We start from the raw sequence: 24,650 nt of genomic DNA on the forward strand, positions 1-24,650 counted from the left end.
GAGTCGAAAAAAAACGCACAGATTACAAACAGATCTTTGCAAATCCCTGGATAAGCGCACGTCATAAATGTCAAGACTAATGTTTTCTTCCGTTGACGTAAAAATCGCTGTTATGTCAAAATCATCTGCAGAAAATGACGGACGCTTCACTTGAAGAAGTTTCACAGGAGTAAAATTATTTATTAGTTATGTTTTTTTAAATTCGCAATCTTTTATTTATTTTGACATCTGGATATTCTCTCAATAATGTAAGTACCCCTTTGAATTCAATATCTATATGATTATTTCTTCTTGAATTAATTTAATTCTTATAATTTTTTGTGAAATCGGCAATTGAAGTATCTATATAAATATTTTTTTTCTGTTTTGGGATGAAAAGATGAGTAGCCAAAAATACCTCCAGAATTCGGATAGCTCAAATCCGAGGCTTGGTGATATTGAACATTTAACACAATTATCAGAAAATTTATCAGCACTGTGCATGAGCCATGAGTACTCCGATGTAATTCTGATAGTAGAGGGACAGAGGCTCCATGCTCACAAGGTAAGCCCATCTATCGCATGAATAACCATCATTATGATGTCGATACCAAAAATATTGAGCTGTACATAGTAAACACAGTACTTCGATACACATTTTTTCATAAAAAAACTATTATAACAAATTCTTTCCTAGATTTCCAATTATGCATTTCCAGATGAAATTTGAAATTTTATGAGAGGCAAACATCGATCAGTCCTTCATTAGTTTAATAGATAAACCGGTTAATTTGGCAATAATAAGATTTACTTTGAATTATACCAAGTAGTAGACTGCTTAGAGCGAATATGAAGTAACAGTGATTTATTTGGCTGGAAATGAAATACAATATTCTGCGATTCATTGCAATATATGGTTAATAAGTTAGCCACATGATTATTCTCTTGATTCTGCTGTATAAATAAACATAATTTGTATTTATGTTGATCTGAAGTGAGAAGGGCGCTATTGGAAAGCTCGTAAGCAATCTATATTCACATCCGATATGAAAAGTCACCCTTGGATTAGACCGAAAATGGATGCTTTTTTATTCCTTCTAAAGTTTTATTTAAGAATAACATATGGAATATCTTGATTCTTTGTTTATAAAATTAATTTTGTACCTACCAATATCTACATAATTAATTGTGAGCTGAATGTATTGACAAGATATTTGATTACTCAGGGTTTGTAGATAAATAATAATATCTAATTATTTTTGCTCCCAAATTAGGAACAATTCAATATTTTTATGCAAGATAAATAATATGCGATGAGGCTGACTAATGAAAATACTATCTTCGAGCAGAGGCAGATGTGTCAGAAAAAAGTATCTCAGTTACTTTACCTTATATGAGTTATGTACCTTAGGTCCTCCTATTTTTTGTCAAAAAAAACTAATATCTTAGATACTTTCAGAGAGTAACTGTTTCTTGTAATTTAAAAAAGTGTCTTACATATCTTACCTGTTACATATTATGTAACACACACCACTTAATTTATTGAGGAACTAAAAAGTGTCTTAGCAAAGGTCTTAAAAGTAACTCGAGCCAAATATTCAAATTACTTTTTAAAAACAGTAGCAATAACCAAAGTAACTTCAGATACTCTTTTATGAAGTAACTTCTCTTGTAACTAGATACTTCTCAAAAGTATCTTTGACTACTATGATTCGGAAAATGTAACGGGAGGAATTTTTGTTTGTGCATTACCAGTGGTAATATTCATTGCCTGCATTGAGAAATTCCTTCAATCAAATATCCCACAACTTTGTCAAACTTTTTGATGCTTTAATTCGTTTGATTTGTTGAATGTTTTCTATCCCTTATTTCAGAAGTTCAAAACTAGGGAACGTTAGGAGAACCATTTGGTACTTATATGTTTTCTTTATTGTAAATATTATTTTATAAGTAGGATTCATCTCTGCATTTTTTTCAGATTTAGATGGCTGTGATGTTTCTGTTTCACAAAAAAAAACATTAATAAATGTAGAGCGTCAATTCATATTCACATGCCCCATCAGATAACTCTTCTTATATTCTTTGAAAAAGTTAATCAAAAATTTCATATTCTCTTTTTCTTTCTTTTTGAGCGTCATATCATTTCGTCACGATGTCTGCAATTGTCGAATTTTGAGTCAAGAATGGTCTCAAACTATAAGGTTCGACTCACTAATTAGGTATCCCAAACAAAAAGACCTAGATACTTGAAATATCTGAGTATTTCGGATCTCGAATGCCGCTATTAACTTCATTAAGGGTTCTATTTGAATGTAACTTATAAATTTCAAGCTTCTTGCAAAATTATATGTTGATTGCTTAACCAGAACCATACAAAATTCAAGCATATCAAAAAAAATTACCCAATATTTCGCTGACCACGAAACCGACGGAGTTGAGATTTTGAGTGTCCACTTGAAATAACATTTTCAACCTTTGTTCAAAATTTCAAGCTGATCACATCAAAAATTCAAAAGAAATACCTAATATTTCCGTGACAACAAATCTGATCAGGATGAGATTCTGTATATTGAAAATATTCAAAATTCGTTCAAAATTTTCCATAGAAAATTCGAGCAGAATATCGAAAAAATCCAAATACAGGCAGTATTGAAATATTCTGAAAGGTTTCAATATCTCTTTCACAGTTCCTAATCCTTTCGTTACTCCGATTTGTTTACATTAAAGTTTTTTCCTTTATTTCGCATGAGTATGATAGCTTCAATTCTAACATTTTCTCTCCCTATCAGATAAGTTCTGTTCGGCAATTCAACTAGCGTAATCGGTGGAAAGTCAGCTTTAAAACGTGCTTGCTACTAGCTTGTTTTGCCTACACTTATCACTGGCTCTTGACGTCCCAGTGATAAGAAATCTGTTTATGACTTGTTTGTTCGTATTTTCCCATTTTCTGTTCAAACTCTTGTATCCCTATCAAAAACAATGAGTCATTTTGCTTCAAAATATCGCTCGTCTTATTTACTTTCAGCAAGAGTTAGGAAAACAAAAAACATTGGTTTATATAATTATCAATTATATTATCTTTTTCCTACATTTCTTAATTGTCCGTGGATAATTGCGGTAAACGGATTTAATTCGCATCTCATTATAATTTATATTTACATATGACCAAACCACCAAATTTCACTGTTGACTAAAAAATATACAGTGCTGTGTCTTGAGAACACATTTACGAATCCTATACATAACTCAACATTACTTGTTTTTCGAAATCTGAGAAGTTTCTAAGAAGTATCATACATGCCTGGCAGGATCTGGATAAAAATACGTTATTTATTCCTTACATGATTTGTTTTGTGTCCGTGAATCAGTGTTTCTATCCCTTTGTTCTGCTTAGTCTCAGGAAGTTCCGCGGTTAAAAATGATTCTGTATAAGCGTCTATGATTCACTGACAAATTCACAGTGAGACAATTCTAAAAGGTAGGAGTAGGTTACTTTGAAAAGGTGTCAAGAATATTGAAGTAGCCTTATTAATTCAGTAGTTTGATTTCATTTTGTGTATATATTTTTTGGAACAACTTCAAATGTCTACATCAAGTTATTGATCTTTTTATGTTAGTACCCAATAAATATATAGATCTATTTTAATATCAAGTGAAGTCCAAATTGATTTTAAGAAAAGGTCGTAGCAGTGAATCTACATTGAAAATTGCAACAGACTTGATAAAAAATTCTTAAACTTTTAACACTATCAATACGTCGAGATAAAACATTATTGTGACCATAGTGATTTGAATTTTTGAGAATAATTTTGATTTAATAAATTCACAAATTGTGGAATTACTTGTGTTCTTATAAGAAAGTACATGAGTGGTTATTATACTCTTTTGAGAAGTATCAATACAAAAAATTGTTAACTTCAAACAATTAAGCATGTGTCAATAAATCTCAGTATTGGCATAGATCATACATTTCAACTTATGATACAAGAGCACAGATAAAAACCTCAGCAAAAACTATGTGTGTCCGTTTAGGTGTAGTGATTGGTTTGTGTATTTGTTTACAAAATAAGCTGACATTTATATTGAAGGGTTTCATCTTCATCCAAACCAAATCCTTTAATTTTTTTTTCACCAGAAGTTGACAACACATATATTAAAAGTTAAATTAAAAAATACATAAATATATATATAAACTATATATAAAAAAAAAAAAAAAAAAAGCAAAGAACCAGAAAGGAGTTATAAATGTTATAGTTTACCACATTCAATGAGGACAATTGAAATCGCCACAATGAATTGGGAAAAATCATATCAATGTTTCTAAGCCAAAGAGTATTAGGGGATTTGTATATATTATTAATAACGAAAAATTTGAAAATAATAAAAAAATACTTCGTCAATTCCATTTTTCGAACCAATTTAATACCACTTACTAATGATTTTCCAACATAACGAGCCATAATATAAACAGAACTCAATAGACAAGCTATCAATACATATACAATAACCTGCTAAAAATCCTCTTTCACGAAGTTGTTCTCCAATTGCCAAGCCCCTTTTATTGAAAAATTGTCTCGCATAGATTTATACTAATTGTATTCTATAAAAAACTTTACAAAAATTCAAAGTAAAAATGAATAGTTGTTGTAAAAGCTATGCAAACATTCAACTTTATTAAAATTGAACTGTTTCAGCCGTTACTATTTGGTAGTTGATCATGATTAATACAAGTTTTTATTATTTCTAAGTTTTACCACCAATTAAATTGAATTAATTGGTAGTCAAACTACCCATAATAATAATAAAAACTTGTTTTATTGAAATTGTTCACTTTTGAACTTAAAACGTATTCTTCATCAATCCTTTCCAGAGTCTCTATTTCCATATTCATAATTCCATAGTTTAGTGAAATGAGAGTGCATTCATTTGTCTGGACACCCAAAATTTAAGTACATTTAAGCCTTTTTCCGATGGCAATAAATATATCTTATCTATTATTTACCTATAATTGTTTATTTTGATATCCACAATATTATCATATAAATCTCCCATGAAGATTTATGTGTTGTACAGATTTTAATTTTTCATTAAATATTTGGCATTGATCCTATTTCAGGTTATTTTTTTCAATATCTTTCTGAAACTATTTTTTTTTTATTGAATTACAGGTCATTTTAGCCTCTAGAAGCGAGTATTTCAGAGCATTACTTTATGGAGGATTGAAGGAAACAAACCAGGTAATATTTGTTGAGTTTTAATATTAGCAAACACTTAACACCTCTTTTTCCAGTCGGAAATTGTACTCTCAGATGCCCCCTTGAAGGCATTCAAAATTTTGCTGAAGTATATCTATACAGGTAACAATCATAGTTTCAATCAGTATTTTAATTGTGTTATTAATTTTTCACAAACACAAAAAAATTTGGAAATGATTTCGCAGAAGAAAGAAAACTACGTAGTTTGAACGAATCGTTCAAAATATGGGAGGGGGTGTGTAGCAACTCAAAATTGAAAGGTTTACTTTCATTTCCTTTCTGCATCCTTCTATTTTATAAAGGTGTGCGTGCGAACATCGAGATTTAAAAACAGAAGGCATTGTGGGCGGTAGTTGTGTTAAGATATGTCCAGAGTGCGTATCGTGTCAAACCGCGAAACTACGTCTTGCTACGGTTGAAGATCTATTGTGTTATAAAAGATAATAAAACTTAAACATGTAAGAACAACCCACATCCACGAAATTATGCCGTCAAAAAGGCCCAACCCAAAAAGTCTTATGAATATTTATGCATGGGGAAAAAGGCATTAAAGAGTATTTAGAACAAAATCGAATATCAATTAAAAAAAGTTTCATCTTCATAGAACAACATTAGAATTTAAGATTTTCATAAATTCATCACTCACAATTAATCAGAAATGCTTCATTGGCTAATCTATCTTCATCTTGTGATACATTGATTAGCCATTGAGGGAATTTGAAATCAGAGAGCCAGGTGCTCTCTGATAAACTACGTGCCATCAGCTTCCCAGTGACGAGATGATAAAGCAAACTAGCATCGAGATAACCTTCACTACGATGATAAGTAGAAAAGATGGTTAGGAAAGGGAGTCCACAATCCCAGTTCTCAAAAGAAATCCCATTAAATGGTTCACAGATGGAGCTGAAACCACGATGGGGACTGCCGCTGGAGTATTCGGGACTAGCACCAGATGCTCATTATCGTTAGGCCGCTGTCTAAGTATCTTTCAGGCAGAGATACTTACAACAGAAGGATTTGTGGAAATTAACCCAGCAAGAAACTAGAAGAAATGTCATAGAGCGATACATGTTGATAGTCGGGCTGCAATCAAAGCACTGAGTTCACATATCATCGATTATAAGATAGTACATATTTGTGTGCCAAAGAAAACTCAATGAAATAGGCAAGAATAACAAGGTCTTTTTAGTCTGGGTTCCCGGCCACTAGGAAATTTAAGGGAATGAATGAGCCAATACACTTGTCAGAAAAGGAGCACAAACTCCTTTCTGTGGTATAGGCAAATGTATTACAAGAAAGAGTTTCAGAAAAAGGAGAGAAGCAAAAGAGAAACACTCTGGCGGAATTTTCTTGGGTTTCTTCAAAACTTTTAACATTGAGAGATCCAAGAAGTATCTGGATCTTAGCAAGAATATACTAAACCTCCTAACTCCCCTGTGAGGAATTACAGGGCATTGTCGCCTCAGGAAACCCCTCATGACAATTAGTCCAGCAGAAAATGACGAGTACAGATTCTGTAGGAAGAAGGAAGAAAATCCGGATCACCTGGTGAAGGAATGCCTCGCCATCACTAGCCAACGCAAAATCTGTTTTGGACAAGAAACTTGTAGAACTGAAGAAGTAGCCCCCTTGATGCCATACTTGAATTCATTCGGACTCTGGAACTGGAAGGCGAGCTGTATATCGCTTTCCACAATTCCAGATTTCAAAAAGAATAACATCAAATGGTACAAAGATGGTTCTAAAACTACGGCAGGGATTGGCACTAGAACAAATAAGAGGGGTGTGGGTCGAAAGATCATCCGACCTCGTATGCACCTTGATCTGAAGATCTAATGTGCATTCCTGCGCTGTTAACCAGTCCGGCCATAGTATCTCTATGAACTTTATCACCTTTCTGGGGGCTACATCCATCACTTGTACCGGCATTGAAAACCAAGAGACAAGGTGTTGTAGCCTTTTCCGGTGAACAGCTTCACATTCCCATAGCAAGTATTCAGCTATTCAGTGGCTTCTTAACAGAAGCGACATGTGTCCTCAGGCGCTTTTCCCGTGTTTTTCAGATGAAACCTCTAGCGCAAAAGTATTCAGGGCCGGTACCAGATGCTCACTATCGCTAAACCATTGTATATGTGTCTTTCAGGCAGAGATACTTGCAATCGAAAGGTGTGTGGAAATGAACCTGGTAAGAATTGTGAAAAGCGACATATTCTGACAGTCAGGCCACAATCAAAGCTTTAAGCTCACATATCATCGATTCTAAAATGTATTGAAGTGCTGATGGACACTCCATGAAATAGGCAAGAATAACAAGGTCTCTTTAGTCTGTGATCCTGTTCACTTGGAAATTGAAAGAAATCAAGGGGCCAACACACTTGCCAGAAAAGGAGCTCAAACTTTCATTGGTTTCAGGTTCCCAGAACCTTTCTGTGGTATAGGCAAATATACCTACAAGAAAGATTTTTAGGAGGAGGAGAAAACCAAAAAAAAAACACTCAGGCGGAATTTTCCTGAGTTGGATCATTCCAAAAAGTTTGTTTGATACTGCAAGGTCTAAGAAGATCTGAATCTCAGCAAGAATAAGTTACACCTCCTCACTGGATTTCTTGCAGGGCACTTCCGCCTTAGGAAGCACCCCATGGGAATGAGTCTAGCAGAAAGCGACTAGTGCAGATTCTACGAGGAGCAGGAAGAAACTCCGAATCACCTGGTGATAGAACGCTTCGCCATCGCTAGTCAAGCAATGAATGCTTTGGGCTGGTTTTAGAGTCACGCTGACCGTCAGCGCTGAAGCCTACGCGCGTAGCTCTCAGCTCGTAGCAACTCGTTTCAGAGTCACGCTGCACGTCGTGACTGTCGTGAGGTACAGTCATGCCCAACCACAACTTTAATCACACGACCAGTATCAATATCGCGATTCATTGTTGCGTTGACTGTCCCCGTCAGTGCGTGCGTTTTACGTAACACAGTAACGATAACTGAGCTCGGTAGCGCGTCGGCGCGGCGCCGACGCGTTGCGCGTACGCGTACAGCGTACAGCGCTGACGGTGATCAGCGCTGAGCCGTCGGCGTTATTCTAAAACGCTTCATAAGTAATCATACATATTGGCCTGTCAGCGCCGACGGTCAGCGTGACTCTAAAACCAGCCTTGGGCAAGAGACTTGTAGAACCGAGGAACTAACCAGATACTGGAGTTCATTAGAACTCTGGAATTGGAGGGCGAGCTGTAGACTACGACGACTAATGACGAGAACAGCTCCAAAAGGGTGCAGAATGAACCTAAAGGTCACGGCGTAATTAACCCCCCCTCCCTTAAATATAAATATAATTTTTTTTTATCTATGCCCGACTTATCCATTTTAATTTGAATAACACTAGCACTATGGGCGTACCATAACATCAGTATAACCTTATTTTTTGTCATTAGGAGGATACGCTAAAAAAAAATGAATAGAATCTACAGATTAAAAACAATGGTATCCACCGATCGCAAAATTTTTAATTTATTTCTGTTTGTATTTTTAGGCCACATGTATCTGATGACACTCAAAGAGGAAATAATTCTGGACACCCTGGGCTTAGCCAACCAGTATGGTTTTGTGGAACTAGAGTCGGCTATTTGTGATGTTCTGCAGCAACTCCTCTCTCTGCGTAATGTATGCGCTGTCCTTGACACGGCGCAGGTTTATGGACTTGGCAATCTTGTTAAAGTATGTCATAATTTCATGGATAGACATGCTTCAAAGATTTTGGCTCATGAATCTTTCCTTCAGCTGTCACAGGTGAGATATAATTATCATATTGAAACATTGGAATTGGACATGAAAAAATGAGAATAGCATGTAAAGTAAGAAACTTATGCGCGCCTGTTCAATTTTGTATGCATTGTATCAATTTTTTCACGATATTTCGCATCAACATCGCAACTATTATTTTATAACCAAATTCAGACAAAGTGTGTCGCCACTGTGGTTTATTGAGTCACTGTAATCTAAATGAGGGGTTATGATGATACATTAACTTAAAATTTGCCATGAATATGCAGTGATTGTTTTATATATACAAACTATATTACCATCTAGTGTGATCTATTGGGACACTGTTGGATTCGAATAATCAATTCGACATTCCGTTGCGAGTATGATCATAGCACTCTGTTAGGTAAGGACAAGGTATTGGATATATTATGACCAATAAGACTAACCCTATGCGCAAACCATGCCATTTATTTTGTTTATATTGCTCCGTCTTATATTGGAATAGACTATAGTATCTGTTCGTTCTATGCTGAAAGTGAATAGAATAGGGGCTAGACAGCTCCGAATTAGTTAACTATGTATATATTTGCAATTTTTTTATGAAATTATTTTTTTAGTCTTCCCTGATTGATTTGCTCAAAAGGGATTCCTTCTTTGCTCCTGAAGTGGAAATATTCCAAGGGGTTCTCAATTGGAGCAAAGCTAATGAAGATATTGGAGATAATGTTCTAAAATGTGTTCGATTGCCATTAATGACAGTTACACAGTTGTTGTCCGTTGTGCGACCTGCTAGCATAGTTAAACCAGATGCCTTGTTGGATGCAATTGCAGAAAGAACAAATGTTAGACTGAGCAGCTTACCCTATAGAGGACAATTACGTAAGTTGATAATCATTATTTAATATTAATACATTCTGTTACAATTGCTTCAACATTTTAAGTGCAAAAGTTATTTCATCAGAATGTACGCAACCCTTATAGCTTGACTCATAGTCACCTGTTTATTGAAAAGTTTAATTATTGGTTATTCTGAATTTAGTTAACACCAAAGAACATTATAAATCAATTACTATGACATGCAATTATTATATGACTATTTAATAGTTTTAACTTAACCTTTGTTGTATAAGGAATACTGTAATTGAAGCATCTGTTTACATTATGATATTAATCATGATACAGCAAAGAGGCAGTTTTATAAAGTTCACTCTTTTTGTCAGTAGGATATTATTTCTCAAAATATTTTTGAGTGGTATCAGTTTTTTTTGTTTGTGTTCAAAAATTTTGAAAAATAATACATATTTGATTCTTGATGAAAATTCATTGCACAAATTGAGGATAACTTGTTGTAGCTTGACTTTGTTTGCATTGGTTTTCTATACGTGTATTTTTATAATATTTTATGGGTTATTTTTGTTATTTTTAAGTATATTCATTTGTTTTTGGAGCATGTATGTGTTTGAAAATTGATTAATGCAGGTTGAAACTAAAAGATGTTTCTGAAGCTTTTAGCCAATGGGCCGCCGCGTTCGAAAAATTTAATTTGAAAAAAGAATCTGAACCTCCATCGAAACCAAGGTCTCCGTACGTAGGATTATTCCTTCTCTCAGATTTCGAAACGGATACAGTTCAGGATAATCAGGAAGAAGTTGCATTATTAAATTCTCTTCAGGACTATTTAGACTCTGAATTATAGAACTTCAGAAAGTGATTGGTTTCTATGATAATTATATTTGTTGTTACTTATTATCCTTATAAAAATTAGATATTCACATGAGGGAAATATTTCAAGTGTATTTCAAGGCTACGAAAAGTCAATGAAGAAATGATCTGTTCAAATATTTCATTGTACCTTGAATTCAGAAATATTGAATTGAATAAAACCACACCTCAAAATATCAACATGTTTTCACAAATCCCTAAATTTAATTTTTAAGTTTAGTCAAAAAGAATCTGTCAGGATTCCTTGTTCATGCTATTTGTGTTAAAATATCTACTTGTTTTCTTGATTTAATGGCAACTAATCAGAAGTTTCCGCACTTTTTAGTACCAGAATTTTAGGTATATCACCTAAGTCTTTGTCCACAACAGCACTTCTGAACATTTTGTACTAAATAAAACTCACTTGCTTCTTGCGTTCACATCGATATTCCCCTACAGATCTTTAATTGTTTGGGTATTCACTTAATAACAGTATTCTCCAAAAAGTTCTACTTTATTGAAATATTTTTAATAACAATTGTTTTGTTATACTATGACAAGTGAGTGTTAAACACCAACCTAGGAATGCTTTGTGGAAAAAAACTTCGGGTAAAAACCTATCTACTCCTAATCCCTGTTCAACAAGCCTTCTAGAAAAAGAACTTTCTTTCACCAATGCTAATTACCAGCAAAATGTAAATAATTTTGATCAATTACATCCCTTTTATGTGATACAAAAATTAGTTATGTTCTGTTTTGTTAGAGTTGATAGATTGAGTTACTCTTACGACTTTTCAATGCCAAGAAGTGAATGTTTAGTTATGATACCAAACAAAAAATGTATACTAAAAATAAAGATGAAATACCAATTATTACCAAGTGTTCTTATATTAATGTTACTTTTTGAGCTATGGTTTCGTCGCATTATCTGTAATTTTCGAATTTTGAGCGAACAATGGTCTCAAACTATTAGATTTAACTGGCTAATGATGAATCTGTTCTCAAATTCAATTATGGCTGACCTTATACATAATTTTCGAACAGAAAGACCTCGAAAGCTACATACAGTTATATGATCTCCAAGAGTGGAATTGGAGTATGAATGCGAGCGCTCAGAAGCTACGGCCTCCACACAACTCTGCAAATAGCAATGCCCTTCTGGTCTTTTCAATGATTTTTTTAAATTTTAAAACAATATGGGTTTCTACCGAAATATTCATTAGATCGTTAAAAGGAAAGTAACAATTGAACAGTTAACATTTTGTTAATTTCTTCTAGATTTTAAAAGTTACTATGTATTCATCGTTATTGCTTGAATCAGCATGTGGTAACTTATATGGTACCCTTGTAGGCTTAGAGAAAATAAATATAAACTGATGTGTATAGACAATGCTTTAATGAATAAGAAGATTAATTGTGGAAATTAAAGGTCCAAGAAATCGTACAAATTTGGGGATTTTGAATCGATAAGTTTTAAAAAAGGCAGATCCATCAATATTTTCTTCAAGAAGCTGAATAAATGGAACCAAATTGATTTTTTTTTTATATCAAATTAATTTCCATGAAGTAAAGACTGAATCGAGCAAATATATTAGTAGAGCATAAATAATTGAAAGAAGTAGGTAAGTACCTACTTCTTTCAATACATAAGTATGTATAAAATTGATGACAAATAATCTTTTTCACTGCCATCTTGTTATTTTCAATCTGTTATACCTTTGTTGGGGCCTTGAATGTTTTTGAAGGATTCACATTCCCTTTTATTTTTATTCACCAATTGACTAGTATCATCTTTGTCAATAAAATATTTCTCTCTTATTTCATGTTTTCATTAAACATGCAGTGATAAACGAGAATGTGCTTAGTCAGTATTCAGATTCTAAAGTCATTGAGGGCGAATTAAGAGAATATCTTCTTGATGGTGACGTCACATCTTATGATATGGAGAGAGGTTATACTAGACATGCCATAGTAGGTCCAGGCGACTCGGGTATCATTGTCAAACTTGGAACTCCATCTATAATTAATCACATTAAAATGCTTCTATGGGACAGAGATTTGAGGTGAGTAACATGTTGAAGAGGGGTTACTGCCACCAGACAGTGGAGTTAGAATTACAAGTCCAACTTTTAAGTTCTTGGTTCAGAGAAACCTTTCTATGAGACAGATATCAATGCAAAAAAAATTGGTTTAGTTTATCATTTTCAACAACAATAGTTTTCTTCTTGCTGGAAAAAAAATATATTAAATGTAAATTCAGTAAAGATTTAATCGGTATTGACCTGGTCCCCGAAATATTAATATATTTTATTTTGCATTATATTTGTGATGTATTTCAACTTCGCATATTCCAGATCCTACTCGTACTATATCGAAGTATCCATGGAACAAAAAGACTGGGTTAAAGTAATAGACTATAGCAGATACTCGTGCCGATCTTGGCAAAATTTATATTTTGAAAGCCGAGTAGTTCAGTACATAAAGGTAGTGGGAACACAAAACACTGTTAATAAGGTAAGTTGTAATTGTTTTTCTTTGGTTGATTTTCATATGGGTCCTTCTTCAAAGCTAGTAGAAAAAAGAATACAATTTGGAAGAATTTTATAGATGGTATTTTTCACTTTGGCTCTAGGGCAATTGACATGTTCCATTCTATAGGACAACGGCAGGATAATAACCTGGAGTATAATCAATGAACTTATTTATTTATTACGGCGCAAATACAATTTCAATTTATAATGATCCATACTGTAAGGATAACAAAAATTGATAACGTCGTTGGAACAAATTTATTTATGAGTAATTGTTTCTTGTTGTGGTGAATTCAATGAATTTTTTGTAGGAGAGATAGTCATGTACAAATAAAACCAATAATTTTGTTGTCTATTCAGAAATTCTTGCTTTTATGATCAATACTCTCCAGGAGATCTGGAGGTATATTCAGGAAAACTGAAATATCCTAAAATTATTTTTCGTTGGAAAAAAATTGATTAGTATCGTTTCATGTTTTCTTATGACAAAAAAACATTTGCATTGCAAAATTCAAGAAATAATCCAACCGAAATTTTTATCTTTTGCAAAACACAGTTAAGACGAATCCATATTATTTTATTATTATTAGGTGCACAAGTAAGTTCCCGCTATTTGTCAATAGATTGCTCGACCAGTAAGTGATGGTCGATTGTGACATAATCCAAAAAGTCATGAACTAAATATATGTTAAACAAACTGTTTTAACACATTAGTTATTTTGTTTTGGCCTCATAAACTTTTTTGTGAATCTTCAAAGCCCTCCAATCACCTTTTTCTGGTTTCATATATGAAACCAAATTCAATCTTTCAACCCAAATAAATAACATCCCCACTTAAGTGACACTTATGAAACCAAATTCAAAGTATCTTTCTATCCAATAAAGTAACATCCCCACATAAGTGACACTTCTGAAACCAAATTCAAAGTATCTTTCTACCTAATAAAATAACATCCTCACATAAGTGACATAACTGACTCCTCACAATACAACTAGTCAAAGTATCCACCAAGAAACCCAAACCCTATCAGTGAGTTCCTCCAAGCGAACAACCCAACAAAGCCCCCTCCTAAATCGGTTTATCGCCATCTTTTCCTCTAATACTCCTACGTTACCACTGAAATCGAGACTCGAATCGACAATTCAGTCGTCAAGAGCGAGAGAACCCATCTTCTTCATTAATTTTCCATTCCTCGCGAACTGTTGGATGAATGGTGGAGAATCCTGCATCTTCCAAATAGATCCCTTGTGAAGGAAGGCCAAAAAAAATCTAAAACTCTTAATAAGAGATATTCCTCGATGAGGATTCGTGCCAAACGCAAAAAGAGCTTTTTGAGCATTAGAAGTTACCAAACAAGGGACTCCATGCGTTAGAAATAATGATTCGAAAACAGGGAACTTGGGTTCCTTATGAACTGAAGTCAAGGGACGTTGAACGTCGTTGTTTCGCCTGTGAACAACTGCTTCAGTTGCAATAAAAAAAGGGTTTTCTTCATCGCATCGTGACGGGTGATGAAAAAGAGATCTATTACAGCTACCCAAAGAACAGAAAGTCATGGGGACCTCCCGGTCATACTTCTACGTCATCGCTGTGAAGGTTATGCTGTGGTACCAGGTCTGTGTTATTTATTATGAGTTGTTGGAACCGAGTGAAACCATTACTGAGGAACGGTATCGACTTCAATTGAGCGATGATCACAATAAAGTGATTCTATAGCATGAAAACGCTCGGCCTCACATTGCTAAACCCGTAAAAACCATTCTGGAAACGCCCGAAATTTGAGGAATACGGCGGTGGAGTAGAAGGTGCCATTTGAGCCTCAAATGGCTCTGGTCGATGGCACATGATTTGGCTCATCAGCAGTTCTACTCATATGAAGACATCAAAAAATGGCTTGATTCGCGGATAGACTCAAAAGATGCAGATACGGTAACGGTATTCGAGCTATACCAGAAAGATGGGAAAAAGTGTTATCTAACAATAAGCAATACTTCGAATGATTAATTTGTAACCATTTTTTCACAATAAAATTGCATTTTCATCAAACATCAGCGGGAACTTAGTTGCGTACCTTATATTATTATTTATTTTTAAACATGTAGACATCAATAATATTACATATATGAAAATTTCAACCATCAATGAAAAACATCGTAACAAACAGAACACCCATTGAAAAAACGAAAATTCAAAATAAAGTAGAGCATGAACTGTGCGTGTTTATAAAAGACAATATCCTTCTCTGCTCATAGATTATTTTATTAAATCCATTGGATGGGTGCAACATTTGGTTTATTATTTGCAATAATAAAACTTTGAAATTTTTCAAGGACAGACATATTTCAATCCCCCTTAATTTATTCAGTTTACGTTAAACCGAATAAAGCAAAAATCAAGGACTCAAATTTTGAAAAAATTATATTCACAAAATTTGCCTAGTCAGAATCATAAAATTTCAAACCTAGAGTGATTTCATTTTACTGAATTAAATATTTCTTAACTCTAGCTCAATTAGTTTCGGAGTTATCATTTTTTAATATAACGTTGGTGTTATCTGCATCATAGCCAACTGCATCTTTTAAATAACTTTCTTCTTGCGGATATGACCAATCCAACAAGTATTGTAAGGGAATCTAATCGCCTTCCAACATTTTGCTAGAAAAATCATGAATGATGTTTATCATTGAAAATATAAACCAAAATAGATCAATTGATATCGCACTAGCTTTTTGTATTGGCTAATCATATTGACTTTCTCTTGCCAATAAATTCGGAAATTTTTACATTTATGTGAATTTGTTTTCTGCCTTGAACTCTTGTGGAGCAGTTAACTAATCCAAATCAGTTTTTAGCTTTATCGAACGAAGAAAAAAATACCTGTTATACTATTTCCTAACCCACATCCTCATTTTTCGTGCATTTGGGAATAAATTCATTTGGGTCTTTCATCAAATTATTAAATATTTTTTAATCTTCCAAAAAACACTTCATTGGTTCAAACAGGATGTTTTTTCCATGAAGGTTTTCCATTTGGTAAATTTGGAGGCTTACTACAGGCCTGAAATTCCAAAATTGGTCGATGGTGTCATATGTCCCACTTACAACGTTGCCACTTTGAAGAAAAGCGCCATTGTTATAGAAGGGGTGAGGTAAGGATGACGTGCTTATAGTTTATTGTAAATTATCGCAATACGTGTTTCAGCCGTGCTCGAAACGCTCTCCTGAATGGTGATACTAAACACTATGATTGGGACTCGGGGTACACTTGCCACCAGTTGGGTTCTGGTTGTATTCTGGTCCAATTGGGTAAGTTTTTAATTTTAAATATTCTTGCGTAGAAATTAATCTCATTATTAATGTTTTGGTTCATTATTAATAATGATGGATTTTTCATTCAAATACTGAAATACAAACAAAGATAAATCTTAATGGTAAGTTATGGATTGACGTCTCTTTCACCACTTGCTGATAAAACCCCTGGATGAGCAATTTCAAAAGTTATCCAACAGATATTCTTAAAAATTGTGTTTCACACGGGTTGGAAGAATTAATCCGAGCATGGAGTGGTCTAGGTTTCGAAGAACTGATAAGAACGGCTGAGGATAGGGATAGGTTTGCTTTAGTGATCGCTCGACTAGCGGAAAAATCACTGGAAGAAGAACTGTTTTTCAAAATGATCGAATGTCTTGTTGACTAGAATGAGGCTTACATACTATTGAATTCGTGATTGTTGATTTATTTTATTTGGTTTATGTTTTTTTTTCTGTGGAATCTAATCGACGATTCTCCCGGAGTTCTATGTGGATAAGACGAATTATTAGATCCCTTGTTTGAAGGAGGATATATTTCTTAAGAGCGAACCAACGAGAATTACCGATTATGATAAATTTTAGTTTACCGAAGTTGGATTCAGGTAATTTTTTTAGGTATGTTAATTTTATGTTGAATTTATTTTCCTCATTTATCATTATTTTAGAAATATATCGTAAAGTCCAAATAATTAGATTAATTCAATAATAATATTGAATTCATTCATCCATTTGACCAACTCCGAAGACCCTGATTCAAATTACGTTACAACTTGGCACCCAACGTAGGGCTAAATGATGGAGGAAAGAAATTACAATTTAAGATTCAGCAAAGAAGTTCTGAATACATTTACTTGGGAAAACTCATCCAAAACAACAGTATACTGTGTGATACAAGTCAAATTGATCAACGACATTGTTGTTTCAGATAACCGCAAAAATTTTAATTTTAAATAGTCATTCTTCTTCGTAAAAATGTCAACCCTACCTTCAACCCCCTTCGAAAGACATGTACAAACCCCAATTTTTCGGATGGGAAGTATGCATTTGGACTTTATTCTCTATTCAGAAATGTTTTGATTTTCATTTTTATTACAGAAATCAAAATAAAAAAAATCAAGTGGTGAGCGAAATTTGGTACAATACCAAAAACTACAGAATGTAGCGAAAAAATGATTAATGGTAATGAAGTAGATGTTCAAAGTGTTCAGCGCGAACACCTTGGTAGCATCTTAACCTCAAATGAACATTTCTTCAAACATTATTCCACTTCTCAGGTGTGATCGACCTTATCATCAAGTGGTGAATCAGGTTCTTACTCTCTTTATATTATTCTTCCAGTGCTTTCTCCGCTAGTGGAGGTCAGCAATCACTCTGGCAAATCTATCCCTATCCTCAGCCTTTCTTATCAGTTCTTCGAAACCTAGACTCTCTTAATGGCTGCGTTCAGCGGAAAGAGAAGTTGCAAATCTGATCACTGAGCGTTCACAGGTCCTAAAGTGATCAGAGAGTGGTTTTCTGAACGGTTAACAAATACCTAACCTCTAAAACCTCTGTTTTGACAGTTCTCACAACGTGTTGAGCTTAGTGAGCTCAACAATAAGAAATTTGTATTTGTAACATTCCCATTAGAGTTCTTTTATACATTTACTGACTGCTGAAAATAGGTTAACATATAATTTTTACATTTTTTTGGTATAAATGTTCTTACAAGCTTCTCATAGAGCTTGAAAGATGCGGAGTAGCTCTCGAATGATTCAGATCATACATATCAGACAGGAGACAGAAGGGAGTCCTGAAGGTGGGATGGCCAACAGTGTCAGTCAGCTTACAGAAATCATTTGTCATCATTTGTTTCATTCTTTTCATTTATTATTTCTTCGGATTCGTACTTATTGTGAAATACAAATTCTTTAATACTTCATTCTGTTATATATTTAATGACATTAATTCATTCTCAACTCTCTTACACTTTTCATTTCAGTTCTATTCGTTCAAAAATTACTATGTATATATTTTTCGAAGATTAATTCAATTGTTAAATATCTTTTGTTTGAGGCTTACGAATGCAGTTCATCAGGTTCATTTCTTTGAACTAACCATTCTCAGATTTTGAGGGAAAAAGTTATTTTAATGGTACACAATGTGCCATAAGAGTCATCATTTGAGGGACATATGGGAAAAAAGTGTAAATCGTTATTGTAATGCTAAGTTGTATTTCTTTTTAAGGGCAACCATATGTAGTATCCAGTCTTAGACTACTGCTCTGGGACTGTGATGATAGAAGTTATAGTTATTACATTGAGACATCCGTTGATGTGTGGAGTTGGGAAACTTTGGTTGATAATACTCGAGAAAATTGTAAATCTTGGCAAGTGATCACCTTCCCTCCTAGGCCTGTCCTTTTCATCAAAATAGTCGGAACTAACAATACTGCTAATGAGGTACGTATGCATTAATGAAATGACATGATTATTCGGTTCTGAGTTATGTATTATGTGGAACGACACATCTTATAAATGGCATCTGCGGCTTTGCTGGCATATGCGTTCAGTGTCAGAAATTTTTAGAAGTTGACAACAACTAATAAATCGTTAGTTTTCGTTAATGATTAATCTTATTCAATTTCAACCTTCATTACTTCTGTAGTCGCAGGATTTGTTGGCATGATCCTGTGGCTGTCAGATAAAACATAAAAAAATAAATCCTTTTAAATTTTAACTGGAAATCTATTTTACTGGAATAAATTTCAAACTACTTAATATAATTTAAAGAAAATTTGATATGATGGACATTAGTAAGGAGCTCTTAAAATACTACCCTTAAATTTAAATTAGCTCTTTTAGTTTACCAGGGGTTGACTAAGTTGTACATTTTAATACTTACATGTTCAACAACCTGTAAGATAAGGAGTAGAAAAAACAAATTTGGATAGTTTAAACATTAACCTAAAAAAAGGTACTCTTGTTTATCGTCGATAAAATAAACCGTTTTCGAAAAACAAAATAACAAAGGAATTAATCTTTTTCTTTCTATTAAAAAGAACCATGAATTCAATTTTTTTTTGTCGGCAACAAAGTGTGATACGAAAGTTATTCAAGGAACAAAAAAGTTCTACTTTATGTTATTGAATCCGACAAAATTACAAAGATTCTTTACTATGCAGTTTTGGCACAGAAAGGCACGTTATAGTTTATAGTTATTAAGGGGTTACTAAAAGAGCTAATTTAAATTTGAGGGCATTATTTTAATAGGTCCTTACTACTGTTCATCTTATCGAAGTTTCTTTAAATTATATTTAGTAGTTTGAAACTTATTCCAATAAAATTGATTCCATTTAGGAGGCCATATTTACGTAGGAAGGGCGCTAGGAAAAATAAATGATGGGAACTTGTTATCTTATTTTTTATGTTTTATCTGAACACGAGAGATTTCCCACATTTTCCCGGACACCCTGTATAGGCGTACAACTCTGCTTCCGCCGTTTTTTCCGAAATTCGGTGATTTATTATGAAAAACTGGTTATACATTTATGATTCAAAGTATTGTCCATCGCTGGCAGTGTACGAATCCCGCGTTTAGAAAAACTGGTCATCTTGAATCGATCCAATTTTTTACTTCTTCATAAGACCAAAAGTGCTGGTCAGCTAGGCCGTGTGCCATTGGTCGGAACATGCTAGATAGGCCGAGGCAGCAACGTGTGGAGAATACGGCAGGTGGGGTAGAACTTTCCATTTCAACGTTTCCAAGTATGTCTCTGCCACTTTCGCAACATGGGGTCGAGTTTTGTCATGCTGTAGAATCACTTTGTCATGTATCTTGTTGTATTGCGACCGCTTGTCTTTCAATGCTCGGCTCGAACGCATTATTTGCGTTCGATAACGATCGTCTGTGATTTTTTTAGTCGGTTTTAACAACTCATATATTTATTTGCTTTTTAACCTATGTATACATTCCCATTGTATTGTATATCTGTTTATGCTCATTTCTCGACTTGTGAAAACAATTCTATTATAACTTACTAATAGATATCTATATATCAATCATAATACACCAAGCCGAGCTGCTCCCCCCAAATACTGAGCATGACCTTGGAACCGTGAATATTCGCTTTACCGTCGACGTGGAAGCATGGCTGGGATATCCCCATTATTTTCTGCGCTTGGGATTATCGTAATGAACCCATTTTTTGTCTCCAGTCACGATGCGATTCAGAAATCCCTTCTGTCTTCGCATTGTAAGTAGCTGTTCACAAGCAAACATACGCCGTTCAACATATCTCGGCTTCAACTCGTACGGCACCCAATTTCCTCTTTCTGAATCATTCCCATGAATTTCAAGCGTTTTGAAATGGCTTGTTGCGTCACTCTCAATGATCCTGCCAATTCTTGTTGCGTTTGACATGAGTCTTGATTAAGTAATGCCTCCGATTCTGCATCTTCGAAAACCTTCTCTCTTCCACCGACATGCTGGTCTTCGAAGTCAAAATCACCGTTCTTGATACGTTTAAACCACTCTCGACACGTACTTTCACTAATAGCGGCCTGACCATAGGTATTTGAGAGCATTCGATGAGCCTCTGCCGCATCTTTCTTCATATCAAAGCAGAAAATTAAAACCTCCCTCATATGACGAGAATTTGGCTCGTAAGCTGACATGTTTAATCGAGAATAACTTTATGATGCAGACACAAATCGACTAATATTTCGATGGCGATATGTTTACAAATACCTAAGCTTAATGTATGTAATTTGCGATCTATTTATTTCGACTACTACTTACCGCTTCAGCCATCTATTGCAAATCGGCGGAAGCAAAGTTGTACACCACAAATCTCTGAATCCAATAGGTTTTCAATAAAAATAATAATGAATGAAAATAAAATGAAAAAATCAACCTCTATCGAATTCGAACTATGAGGCCTCCATGGAACTAAGTTTTATAACGCTCATATATTCTAATTGGACTATTGAAAAAATCATAACTCCAAATCTATTGGGCTAGGACTTTGCGGTGAACATTTTTTTTTGTATTACTATCTTGACATATCATGCTTGAGATTTCATGATTTTGTATAGTCATTTTCTATAAATATGAATTTCTTAAAATTTGATTCCTTGGTTGGCAGCGTGAGGAGATCAATGCGTTAGAGAATTTTAATTTTTTTACCAAATTTCATTGCGTGAAAAGCTATGACCGATTTTTGGATTTAATTCTTCCCAAAAAGTAAACTGTGAATTTTTAGGGGGTGGTTACATTTGCTTTCCCTGAAACGTTTCCAGAGGATTTATTTATCATTCAGAATAAAAAAAACCAAAAACCTTATTATAGCACAATAAAATTAACTTTTGAAGGATTACTAGGTTCGTTTTCAAAGAAATACTTCTTCAGGGCCTCAATGACACCGAAGAGTGGCAGTGGATTTGTTATGTATTTTTAAAATCTCAAATTGCTTATTGATTGAAAATGATTGCAAAATCGGCATGCATTTCTTATTGATTGAAATTCTATTATGTAACTCGCCATATTTCCTAACTCCCATGATTTACAAAATAGTAATTTTTCGGCAACTGTCCGGGAAGTGCTCACTTCCCGGACGCTTTTTCTCTGAGAAAGTAGCAATTCCCGGCCTAGTCCGGAAAGTACGTACTTCCCGGACTAGGCCGGAAAAGAATCATAGAATCCATAGTAACCGAGATAACGGCTGACAGTTCATATGAAATTAGTTGTCAAAAATTTGCATGTTTTTTGATCGCAATCGCAATAAAATATGGAAAGCAGCAGCGATAGTGTTATTTTACATGGTTGCCGAAAAAATATTGTACGCAACACGCCCGAAAATGGTTTTTTTCCGGAATAGACAAAATTCCAGGACGAGCGTAAGCGAGTCCTGGAAGTCTGTGAGTCCAAAAAAACCATTTTCGGGCGTGTTGCGTACAATATTTTTTCGGCAACCATGTAGAATAACACTATCGCTGCTGCTTTCCATATTTTATTGTGATTGCTATCAAAAAACATGCAAATTTTTGACAACTAATTTCATAAGAACTGTCAGCCGTTATCTCGGTTGCTATGGATTCTATGATTCTTTTCCGGCCTAGTCCGGGAAGTGAGCACTTCCCGGACGGTTGCCGAAAATAAATATTTCATTATGACAGCCCAAATGCTGAACAATTCAAAGCTGATGTTCTTATTGATACATTCTTGAATTAAGTCTGCTTCGAATTTCATTGGAGAAATTGATATGATAACTCTTGCATATTCAAGTTGACAGTGATAATATAGTCAAATTTATTTTGTAGGTCTTCCATTGTGTTCACCTAGAATGTCCGTCCCAAGAAGAAATAAACATATTCCCTACGTCTTCAAAGCCATCTGTTTCGAAAGCTCAAAAAGAAAATCAGACACCAGAGGTTTTGGCTCCCACTGAAACTGCTACAGAGGCTGAGGAGGAAATACCACCACTTCTTGAATTCTGAAATGACAATATGAGAAAATGTATTGAATTCAGTGGAATGAATAAAGAATTATTTTTTAGTATCTAAAAATTCAAGAATCTATTGCATTCTGTTGTTGGTTGTTCTGTTAAAGCGAGAGGATATTCAATTTTACTAGATGAATTACGGATATTCGTTTATTCATTAACTGATTTGCTTCTTTTGTTTATATTGATGCAATATATGTAAATTTATATGTTGAATATATTCTATAATGTTTTACTCTTTAATTTTATTGATAACCAATTCTGAACTTCCCCCCTCTGAGATATATGAAAGCACTAACTTGGCATCAGGAGCATTTGAGTGCTTTTTCATTCACGCATTAGAGACCTCAGAACTATAAAAATGTATATTTATTTATTTAACATAAACAGGAATCCTAACAAGAATAACCCAATTACAAGGATTCACCACAAAAAAGAAGATATTTACAATTGAGAATGAACATAAACTATAAGATAAAACATATCAACAATATCAAAACAAAAATAAACAATTCAGTAATTTCTACATAGATACAAATATAATTCTTCCCTAAAAGCAACTTGAGAAATAAGGAAAATGTCAATAAAAAAAATGTGCCAGTTATAAAACCGCATGATTCTCAAAAAAATGGAGTTATAAAACAACGACGTGCGCGCTCTTGGGACATAAAACAGTTCTCTTCGACGTCCGGTGAAAGCACGAGTGTTCAAATAAACCTCATTAATGAGAGGGAAATCGAAGTGGCCATTCATTATCCGATATAAAAAAGTTTGATCGAATACAACCCTTCTCTGCTCCAGAGTAGTCAATCTATAAAACCTCAACCTTGCATCATAAGGACACTCAAGTTGTCTATTCCCGAACCTGCAGTATAAGATCTAGTGAACTTTCTTTGTACCCTTTCGATCCGATTAATATATTTGTGATAAAAGGGATTCCAAATTGGTGTTGCATATTCAACTATACTGCGAACAAGCGAAAAGTAAAGAACCATTAGCGTTTCCTCACTTCTAAATGAACGCGAAATTCTCAGAATGAAACCGAGCATTCTGAGAGCTCTGGAAACAATATCATCTATGTGGCGTTCAAATGATAATTTCGAATCCAGATATATTCCCAAGTCCTTGACTACTTTCACTTTCTCCAGAATCTTATTGCTCAGAGATAGAGAAGTGCTTACGATGTTGACGTTTTTAGTGAATGTTATGTGTTTGCACTTGTTAACATTCAAGGACAGATAGTGTAGGGAACAAAATTCATCAAATCTGTTCAAATCATCCTGAAACTTCCGGGCATCACCCGAATCCTTCACTGCAAAGTACATCTTAATGTCATCCGCGTAAAGATCGAAATTTATGTTATGAAAACATTTGCAGATATCGTTGACATATAAAATAAAAAGGAGTGGTCCCAAATGAGAACCCTGAGGCACTCCCGATTCTACCCTGTAAAGGGATGAAAATGCGTCATTTATAATGACGAACTGAGATCTTTCCCACAGGTATGACCCAATCCATCCAAATATAAGATTTGAATTATCATGACGTCATTAGTGTCTACAGAAGTCAATTTTGCAGAATGAAAAACATGAAGGCATCTTTTTCAAAAATGTTATCCATAACACAAAAAAT

The 24,650-nt window shown here is 34.2% G+C and overlaps 1 protein-coding gene across 4 annotated transcripts; it reads left to right on the forward strand.

Annotated features, from left to right (window-relative positions):
- The first annotated feature begins 89 nt into the window (after positions 1-89).
- LOC123670666 (BTB/POZ domain-containing protein 9) lies at positions 90-23,253 on the forward strand. Of its 4 annotated transcripts, none has more exons than XM_045604186.1 (12): positions 90-248; positions 380-544; positions 5,148-5,216; positions 5,270-5,336; positions 8,761-9,017; positions 9,611-9,872; positions 12,538-12,757; positions 13,049-13,208; positions 16,230-16,375; positions 16,429-16,532; positions 18,764-18,978; positions 22,837-23,253. In XM_045604186.1, the coding sequence occupies exons 2-12, from the start codon at positions 380-382 to the stop codon at positions 23,011-23,013; spliced, it is 1,842 nt and encodes a 613-aa protein (XP_045460142.1). In that variant the 5' UTR covers positions 90-248; the 3' UTR covers positions 23,014-23,253. The 4 variants fall into 4 exon arrangements, with proteins under 4 accessions (XP_045460142.1, XP_045460143.1, XP_045460145.1 ...); XM_045604187.1 differs by having other exon boundaries at positions 16,248-16,375; XM_045604188.1 differs by lacking the exons at positions 90-248; positions 380-544 and adding an exon at positions 3,103-3,457.
- Positions 23,254-24,650: the final 1,397 nt, after the last annotated feature.

The sequence above is a fragment of the Harmonia axyridis genome, chromosome 1 (genome assembly GCF_914767665.1).
Source record: "Harmonia axyridis chromosome 1, icHarAxyr1.1, whole genome shotgun sequence".
Classification (NCBI taxonomy): Eukaryota; Metazoa; Arthropoda; class Insecta; order Coleoptera; family Coccinellidae; genus Harmonia; species Harmonia axyridis.